This window comes from Helianthus annuus, chromosome 7 (assembly GCF_002127325.2).
Source record: "Helianthus annuus cultivar XRQ/B chromosome 7, HanXRQr2.0-SUNRISE, whole genome shotgun sequence".
Classification (NCBI taxonomy): domain Eukaryota; kingdom Viridiplantae; phylum Streptophyta; class Magnoliopsida; order Asterales; family Asteraceae; genus Helianthus; species Helianthus annuus.
Genome location: NC_035439.2, coordinates 94,458,800 through 94,468,676, shown reverse-complemented (window position 1 = coordinate 94,468,676; position 9,877 = coordinate 94,458,800). Strand labels below are relative to the sequence as shown.

Below are 9,877 nucleotides of genomic sequence, written 5' to 3'. Positions count from 1 at the left end.
CCGTCAGGCGAGTGAGGCCCACGCGCGCGTGGTAACCGTCACTCCGATAATCCCGCCTTATGTGGCGTTCTGTGATTGGGCACGCGCACGGCGATCTCAGCACGTTTACCCATCGCATTAAATGCGATGGGTATATATATCCGATGAGAGACGAGAGCAGATCATCTTTCCTCTCTACTTGCTCTCGAGTTCTTTGAATCTTCAAATATTTGAAGAACGCACTAGCAGATCTTCAAGATTCTTCATCACACCTTCAAACTTTTTCCGAATATTCAAAGTTTAAACTCGCATTCATGGCTGAAGAACATCGTGAAGATAATCCCGGTGAAGAAGGTCCTGTTCCCGTCCTCAAGTGGGATTTAGGGCTATTCAAGCAGATAGAACAGAGTTTACGGTTCCCACCGGAATGGGATGCCAAATACCCCGGTCAGAACCAGACGGCCGCCGATGCACCGCCGGGGTATATCACGTTGTTTGAAGATTTCTTCCATCAGGGCAACTTCCGGTTGCCAGCGACGAATTTCATGGCCCACATACTTCAGTTTTATGGGTTTCATATCTCGCAAATGAGTCCTCCCGGAATGGTCAGGGTTCGACACTTCGAGTTCCTTTATCGATCTCATGATATTGAGCCCACTGTGGAAAGATTCAGGGTCTTCTACCAACTGATCCGAAATATGGGGTTCTACTCGTTCGCCAGTCGAGGTGCTGCGAAGAAGATACTTCTGAACCCTCCTAAGAGTTTTCATGACTGGAAACCAAAGTTCTTTTTATTCGCGAGGAGGTGATACCGATCGCCATGACCTTCCGTGCGTGGTCCGAGCCAATTTTGAAGGAGGATCTGGCGATTCCCAAGCAGGAGAATTGGTATCTGAAGCTTACTGCCACCCCAAACCGAGTGTTTGGTGAGAACGTCTTGGTAGCGGCGTGGATGAGTGACCAGTGGCCGGCGGATAGTAAGGACGTTCTGATTTTGAAGTTTGACGATAAAGGTTAGTTACTTCCCCAATATCCTTGATTTCTTGTTTTGTATTCTGTGCTTATCTATGAAATTTCGCGTGTAGAGGCGCTTCTGTATCAAGTTGCCTTCCCCGCCTTCGGTGGGTCCATGGGAGTGCGCCCGCTTAGAGCAGGGGAGCAATACTGGTATGACCAGATTAAGGGTCATTTTATGTATCTAGTTGCTGATGCCTTCACCGATCCACCTACTGCAACCGAAGGTGCACATATACCTAACCCTCGTCCTCTGCGCGCTTTGACTTCTGCTAGGAAAGAGATTGTCTATCTTTTCAGTGAAGAGTCTGTCGGATCTTCCAATGGAGAGTTAAGTTCCTGGTCTACCATCTTTGCAGGTGTGCTGCGCGACTAGGGCATTGACCCAGAAGAGAAGAAGAAGAAGACCAAGAAGAAGAAGGTGATCACCATCGATGCTGACGTGACCAGCAAGAAAGGTGGGAGCAGCCGCACAGCGCCTGGTGTTGCTGATAAAGGTATCCTACGCTTTCGTCAGAGTAACTTGGAAGATTATGTCATTATCAGTGACTCACTTGAAGGTTTGTCGCGCGTAGGCGAGAAGAAGATCGGAGCTGCTGGCTCAAGAAGCTCAGGGAGCGCGGGCTCTCGTAACCCCGATGCTGGAGCTACTCCGTCTTCTATCGCGCATGATGAAAAGGATGAAGAAGAGGAAGAGGAACCTGCTGCCAAGTTGGTAAGCCGGAAAAGAAGTAGAACCGAGACCACAGCTGGTGTGTCTATTGCCTCGAAGGTCGGAGGGGTTCCCTTGATCGGGAAGCAGAGCAACTTGCGCTCTCTGTATAGATTTTCCCCCGGTTAGTATGTTTATTACCTTGCTTTCTTTGCTGTTTTGTCCATTTTAAAAGTTCGTTTTTGCAGAGGCTAAAAAGAAAGCCCCTGAAAAGAAGGGTGTCGTCATCACAGAACCCTCGGAGCCGGCGCAGAAAAGGCACAAGGTTACTATCAAACCCTTCAAGGAGAAGAAACCTGCCGAGGAAGGGAAAGAGAAGGAGAAGACCAAGGAAAAGATTGTTGAAGAGCCTGTCGGAGCTGATCCGAAGGATACCGGGACCACTGCTGCAACTGCTAGTGATAAGGCGCAAGGTCCGGAGGTTGTTCACATCACGGGGCTTAACCAGCCCCATCATGAGAAAAGGAAAGAACCAGAGATTGAGAAACTGGTGCAATCTGCGCAGCATGATCCCCCTTGTTAAAATAACTTCTACCGCTGGGGGATCGGGCTCTGGGGCTCAAAAAGACAAATCTGCTGCTGCAGGAGGCGCGAGTGCTGGTTTTGCTGCTGGCCAGGCTGGCGCGGGAGGACAAAGTGCGATGCCACACTCTCCTATAGGTCCCAGGGATACCTTGAGAGATATTTATTACAAGTCCTATACAGAGGAGGCTCGTGGTGATGCTCCGCACCAACCGCCATGGGGTTTGAAACAAAAAGACACTTTCCTGGAGTTCGCTCCTTGTCGCGATTGGTTTCTGAACTCCCTTCCTCCTGTTTTTTTTTCAATAGATTGTTTGTAGTTTTCTTTTTTCCGGGGCAGTGTACGAGGTTAACCGACAAAGAGAGCGAACCCACAATAGGTTGTATCACGCTTATGTTGTTGGTGAGGCCAACACCCGTGCTGCTAACCATCAAATTGTTCGCGAGTGGCGAACCATGGTTAGGGAGAAGGAGGAATGGGAGAAGTATCGCGAGCGGTTGTTAAAGCATGTCAAAGACTTGGAAAAGTCGAAACCTGCCTTTGATGAGGAGAAGGCAAAGTTTGAATCCGATAGGAAATTGGAGGAGTGGGGCCGTGAAGGCCTTAAAGGCAAACTTCGCGCTGCTGAAGATCTCTTAGCTAAGGAGCGTGCTGACTGGAAGAAGATTTGCGCCAAAGACAACGATCGCATGTATGCGGCTCGTGCCAAAATTACTGAGCTTGAGGGTAATGTTACTGAGCTGACCGGGAAGGTCGAAGATGCGCAAGCTGCTAAGGAGCAAGCTGAGGTGCGTAAAGCGTTATCCTTTTTTGTTCATGTTTGTTGCTTGTAGAATTATCTAAGTCTTTCATCCTTTGCAGGCTGAGCTTAAAGCGCAAGTATCCAGCAAGGATAAAGATCTGGCTGCTAAGGACGTTGAAATTGCAGAGTTGAAGCGTCGCCTGCGAGAGCAGGTTGACAAAAGTGAGTCCTTGGAGATCGATCTTGAAGCTGAAAAGTCGAAGGCTGCTTCTGCTGAGGAGGCCAGGCAAAAGGCCGAGGAGGCGCGCGCCATAAGTTCATCTACGCTTAATGTGGCGCAAAATAACTATGCTGAGGTCCAGCGCATTGTTGACACGCTGGCCTCGGAGGCGGAATGGATGCGTGGCAGGGGATTAGTGCTGGTATTGTTCTCTTTTTAACTTGGGTTTTATTTACTAAACCCGGCTTCTCATTTATTTCTTTTTTGTTGTAGATGGCCAACTCCATTCTAAATGCTGGAGAATTAGATGGAGTTGTTGCTGCTCTTATAGATGCTTCTCGCGCGGTTGGTCACCGTGGAGGCTATCTGGAATGTGCGCAGCATGTTGAAGAGGTATTTGGGCAGGAGTTTGACACTATTCATTGTTCGGTGACTAATGAAGCTGTTGCCGAGTTGGCTCGCGCTGAAAATGCATATGACCATCTATCGCTACCCGTGATGGATTTGGTTGCAAAGGATTTAGAGCATGACGATTGGTGTCATCGTTTAAAAGCCATTCTTGATCCGCCAGAAGCTGTTGAAGTATCTGATGAGGAGGAACCGTCGGGCAATAATGGTGATGGCGATGGTGGCGATGGTGATGGTGGTGATGGTGATGGTGATGGCCATGAGTAGATAGGGTTAGTAGGCTTTGTGCCTTGTAATTTTATTTTTGGATGTTAAATGTATCTGGTTGCGCGGTTGCGCTTACCTTGTTTTCAAGTAGTGATGTTTTGTAATCATTTCGCGGTCGCGCTTGTTTATTATAATTTTTATGTTTGTTTTCCCTTTGTCTAGTTACAATTATTGCACTGTTGTTAGAAACTTTGCTTAAGTTAGCGCGAATAAATGTAAGTGTGGCTCTTGTGCGAGTGTAACTGCCCGGTCTCGCGCTGTGTTCGCGGAGGACCTTGGAGGCGTAACTCAAGAGCTCGTAATTTACTAAAGTGTTTTCGTGCTAATCAAAAGTTTAACATGCATTTGTAACGTAGAAGTCATCATGATAAAAGAAAACATAAGGCATATGCTTCCATTGATTAAGAAAACAGTCGCTTAGGCCAACATACATTGCGTATAAGTAGGGCGTTTAGCCAACGTAGGGAAATAAAAAGGCGCATGGCCAATCATAAGAGAGTAAGGGTGCAAGGCCAATAGTAGTTACATGTAGCACTTGCGCAGTTGTTGCACGTTCCATATTCGCGGAATGATGTATCCGTCCAGGGTGCGCAACTTGTAAGCCCCTTTCCCTAGCACCTCGTGTATTAAGTATATGCCTTCCCATTTAGGTGCTAGCTTTCCTGGGCGTTCAGCGTTTGAAGCTTCATTGTCTCTGAAGACATATTCTCCTGGAGTAAAAGTACAAATGCGCACTCTCGCATTGTAGTACCTTTCTAGTTGTGTCTTGTACTTGGCTTCTTTAATTCGCGCATTCTCGCGCCTCTCCTCTAGCAAATCCAAGTCAAGATGACGCTCTGCCTCGTTATCGATAGTGCTGATTGCTGTCAAGCGCGGCAAGGGCAGGCCGATTTCAGCTGGGATAACCGTCTCCGAGCCATAAACTAGGCTGAAGGGGGTTTCGCCAGTGCTTGTTTTCGGCATGGTTCGGTGAGCCCACATGATGCTTGGGAGCTCATCGACCCAGCCTCTTCTCTTAGTGCCTAGACGGGCTTTTATCCCTTCAACAATGCTTTTGTTTACACTTTCGACTTGTCCGTTGCCTTGAGGGTGCGCAACAGACGAGAAAGTGTGTTCGATGTTCATTTCTTTCATCCACTCTTGGAAGTCTTCAGAAGCAAAGTTGGTGCCGTTGTTAATTACAATTTTGAGTGGGAGGCCAAACCTGCAAATGATGTGTTCCCGGATGAACTTGCGCACCATCATTGCGGTTGTTGATGCGAGTGCTTTGGCCTCCACCCATGTGGTGAAATAATCTACGGCAACGATTATGAATTTCACGGCTCCTGGAGCATCAGGGGAAGGTCCCACCATATCAATTCCCCACTATTGGAAAGGCCAATCAGTGGACACAGGGATGAGATCATTCTTCGGGCGCAGGGTTTTTGGTGAATGTCTTTGACATGAGTCACACTTGCGCAACTCCTTTAGAGCGTCGACATGCATCCCTGGCCAATAGTATCCAGCATTCATAATCTTCGCCACAACCATGCGTGGGCCTGCATGGATGCCGCAGATTCCTTCATGAATCTCCCTGATCAAGTAGTTCGCATCTTACGGGTCCACACAGCGCAACAGTTGTCCTAAGAAGGATACCGCCGTTCATCTCATAATGCAAGGCCTTGTTCTGAATCTTCCTTGCCACTGCTTTGCTTTCAGGGAGTATTTCTTCTTGCAAATACTTGATTATAGGGGTCATCCAAGATGAGTGCCCTATCTTGATCATATTCACTTGACGTAGCAGAACTGACGAGTTTCTGAGTACTTCAATCCTTACATCTTTGGCGAGATGTTGAAAAGAGGTTGAAGCAAGCTTGCTCAAGGTATCTGCTGGTTTGTTTTCGGAGCGATTGATGTGAACTACCTTGTATGACATGAATCGTTGGAGTAATTCTTTCGCCTGATCCATATACAGGGCCATAACTTTGCCCCTTGCATCACAAATTCCATTGATTTGACTGGCGATCAAAAGCGAATCGACATGTGCTTGTAGATTTTGAGCTCCCATTTTTATGATGAGGCGCAAGCCTGCCAAGAATGCCTCGTAGTCCACCTTGTTGTTGGTGTTCTTGAAGTCCAACTTGATGGCGTATGTAAATTCATGTATCTCCAGGCTAACGAGGCGCAATCCTGCTCCTGTGCCATCCTCATTTGAGCCCCATCAGTGTATAGTAACCATAACTCATTTGACGTGTCTTTTCGGGAGTCTCAACAATCTCGCATTCTTTGATTTTATCCGCTGATACTTCTATGATGAAGTCTACAAGAACTTGACCCTTGATGGCTGGGCGCGGCCTGTACAAGATGTTGTGACCACCCAATTCGATTGCCCATTTTGCTAACCGCCCAGACGTCTCTGGTTTTTGCAATATTGTGCCGATGTGAAAGTTGGTGAGTAGTGTGATCACATGCCCTGTAAAGTATCTGCGCAGCCTTCTAGAAGCATGAAGCAGCGCAAGTACCAACTTTTCCATTGTTGAATATCTCGTTTCTGGATCAGTAAGCACCCTACTGACGTAATAAATTGGAGTCTGCACTCCGTTTCTCTCCACGAGCAATACCGACCCCACCGCCTTATCCGAGGAGGATAAGTACAGTATGAGTGGTTCTTTTTCGAACGGCGCGGTCAGGGTAGGGAGCTTTATCAAACATTCTTTCATTTGCTGAAATGTGGTTTCTGCTTCGGGCGTCCACTTGAATTCTTGCTTCTTTATGCAGTTGCGCAAGGTGCTGATAAAAGGATATGACTTTGCTGCGTGATTGGACAGAAAACGATTAAGCGCAGCTAGGTGGCCAGCCAATCGCTGCATTTCTTTGATTGTTCGTGGTGACGGCATCCGTTCTATAGCCTGCACTTTTTTGGATTCACTTTAAAGCCGCCATTTGTGACCACGAACCCCAAGAATTTCCCTTCTTCCATACCAAAAGAACATTTGGTAGGATTCAACTTCATGTTCACACTTCTCAACGAGTTGAACGTTTTCTCAATGTCTTTTAACATTTGGTCCTCTTCGGGACTCTTGATTACCAGATCATCGATGTAAACCTCGATGTGTTTTCCAATATCTTCGGCGAAGATTTTATCCATCAGGCGCTGGTATGTTGCGCCGGCATTCTTGAGGCTGAATGGCATCTTTGTATAACAGAAAATCCCGAGACCGGTTCGAAAAGCTGTCTTGTCTTCGTCCTCGAGCTTCATTTGAACTTGGTGGTACCCCTTGTAACAATCTAGGAAGCATTTCCATCTGTAAGGTGCGAGAGAGTCTATCTTTTTGTCGATCTCAGGCAAAGAGTAGCAGTCTTTAGGGCATGCCTTCTTGAGATCGGTATAATCGACGCACATTCTCCATCCTCCGTTTGACTTCTCCACCATTACGGGGTTTGCCACCTAACTATGATAGCGCACCTCTCTTAAGATTCCTGCTTTTAACAGCTCGCAGACTTGTTCGTTCATTGCTTTGGTTTTATCCGCCCCTAAGCTGCGCCTTCTTTGCACTTTTGGTTCAACGGAGGGATAAGTGTTTAGACAGTGCTCGGTAACGTCGCGCGGGACTCCGGTCATGTCTGCCGGGGTCCAGGCGAAAATATCCATATTTCTGAACAAAAGTTGTTTGAGGTGCGTTCGGATGTTTGGTGAGATCGCATGGCCTATCGTCACCGTTTGCTCCGGGTATTTGCGGTTTAAAACCCACTTTTCTGGCTCGGTCGCTGAGACTTTTGCCGCTTTGCTCGGGCGCACATCATCCGTTGACAATACTTCCTTCTTTGCATAAATGATTGCCACCCCCGTTTTGGTTGGGAACCCGATTGCTGAGTGGGGTGTGGAAGTTACCATGTTTAGCGCTCCTTGTGTTTCTCTTCCGATCAAAACATCATGCCTTGATTTCACAGGCATCACCATGAAGTTGACAGTTGTTGTTCTTGAATGCTTCCCATCAGACAGCGTGATGGGGAAGCTGATTTGGCCTAATGGGAAGACCATTTCATTGTAGAATCCTGACAGAGGGTAGTCAACTGGCTCGAGTCTCGCTTTATCTTCGTCATCGAACTGATTAAAGCATCGTTCATAGATGATGTCCGCCGTACTTCCCGGATCAATGAATACGTATTCCTTTTCGTAATGCCCGATAATACCAGTAATAACAACGGGGCGCGTGGCGCGAGGCCCCCCGCGTACTACTGGGAAAATGACCTGTTGCTCCTGCCAAGATGGCTCATACGGACGCTTGCCTTTATCTCTCGCACTATACCTCGGTCCATTGACCATATGAGTTTCCAAGCGTCTGACCTTTTTGTCTCTTCCATCGTCATTGCGCTGAATCTGGCGTGTTTCTTTGCCCACGTTCTTTACCAGATGGCTTAGCTTCCCACTTTTCAATGCTTTCTCTATCTCTTGTCTTAAGCTGATACAGTCATCAGTCAGATGGCCTGTATCTTTGTGGAAGTCACAGTATAGATTGGGGTCTTGCCCTTTTGTAAGATCGCGTTCGGCCCTGTTTGAGTCGATCAGAAGAATTCCTATCCAAATCAAGAGGCGGAAACTAATGATTTGGTGCTATTTCAGTCGAATTCACTTAAATTTGCTGTTGTATTGATCAGTAACACGAGTACACGTTCTGACAGCACTTCGGCAGCACTTCGTGGCTCACCGGAAGAAAACACACATAATTATGTACTTAGTTTCACTTGAAATGACTGCCTATTTATAGGTCTAAAGGTTTCGCTTATACGTACATGTACGTAAAAGCGGAACTACATCATGACATATAAGCGAAACTATTTGACTGACACATAAGCGAAACCTAGACTATGCCCTATAAGCGAAATCTATACAATCACATGTTTCTAGGATTTCGTGCCATGTCTAACCTATACACAACTAAGACTCGATGTAAGACGTAGTCGACAGACGTAGTGCACCAACAAACTCCCCCTCGGATGTTGACGGAGTCTTCAAATGTTAATCTACAGTCTTTATCAGTCTTCAATCTTCCTCTGAAGTATTTGTCATTGCAAGAATCCTCGTTCTCTCTCTTCATCATCAACAAACTTCTCACTCTCGGATGTTGTCACGGTGTCTTCAGACTCCCCCTCTCAAACTGCTGGGATCGTAGTCTGGAATTCACAGCTTCATTCTCAGATCGTGCACAGGCTTCCATCAGGATCAAGATCGATACCTGGCTCTACTCTTCCTCAGGAGCATCACCTGGCAAATATTTACCTGTACAATCTCTATCTAAACATAAGTTTCTTCAAATATTAAATTTTTCAACAATTTAGAAACTATGCAAGAGATTATATTAAAGATTTTACATTCAATTTTACTGGCTCTTTTCAAACTAACATCACATACTCTCTCCCAAACCTGTTCTTCATGTTTAGCACTTTGAACTTCGAAAATCAGCTTCTCAACACCAGTTGTCGAAAATCTTTTTGAATTTTCTGAAAAATTATGCTAAAACACACTAAAATCTTTTTGGATTTTCTGAAAGAAAGTAACCACTTGTAAAACATGAGAATGCAGAAAAGAAATATTTACAAACAATATTTTTGCGAGTTCGTGCAAGAGGATCATATCAGTTTTGAAACATATCACTAACACCGTTAAGCTTTAAACATTTTAAGCTCTAAACAATTTACCTAGATTGTCAGTATGTTTGTCCACTTAAGTTTTCACACAAATTTCAATTGATTCGAGATGCGATATTAATGTTTTAGAAACTTAAACTTAATTGTGTATCACTCCACTTGAATATACTCCCGTATCCAGATCCCAATATTCAGTCTTACAGGTGAGTATACCACAGATGATATCTGTAAAGGGGTTATGTGCGAGGGCCGTGAGAGCTCAGGTCGATATTTCCGTATACGCAGAGAGATGACGACTTCGACTTTTGGTGGGTCCCCTTTAGAGGATCTTTTATTACAACAGCAAAGATTATCAATTATATTGTTTAATCAGATTGCTGAGGG

The 9,877-nt window shown here is 45.9% G+C and overlaps 1 protein-coding gene across 1 annotated transcript; it reads left to right on the top strand.

Moving 5' to 3' along the window:
• Positions 1 to 1,331: 1,331 nt before the first annotated feature.
• Positions 1,332 to 3,865, top strand: LOC118480212 (myosin-6-like). The gene is made up of 3 exons (XM_035974939.1): positions 1,332 to 3,016; positions 3,090 to 3,392; positions 3,464 to 3,865. The coding sequence occupies exons 1-3, from the start codon at positions 2,684 to 2,686 to the stop codon at positions 3,863 to 3,865; spliced, it is 1,038 nt and encodes a 345-aa protein (XP_035830832.1). The 5' UTR covers positions 1,332 to 2,683.
• Positions 3,866 to 9,877: the final 6,012 nt, after the last annotated feature.

Bases quoted from the DNA above. Each gene is read 5' to 3' on its own strand.
- LOC118480212 (XM_035974939.1), top strand. From the start codon at position 2,684: ATGGTTAGGGAGAAGGAGGAATGGGAGAAGTATCGCGAGCGGTTGTTA. The intron at 3,017-3,089 runs GTGCGTAAAGCG...CATCCTTTGCAG, and splicing joins CTGCTAAGGAGCAAGCTGAG to GCTGAGCTTAAAGCGCAAGT. The intron at 3,393-3,463 runs GTATTGTTCTCT...TTTTTGTTGTAG, and splicing joins GTGGCAGGGGATTAGTGCTG to ATGGCCAACTCCATTCTAAA.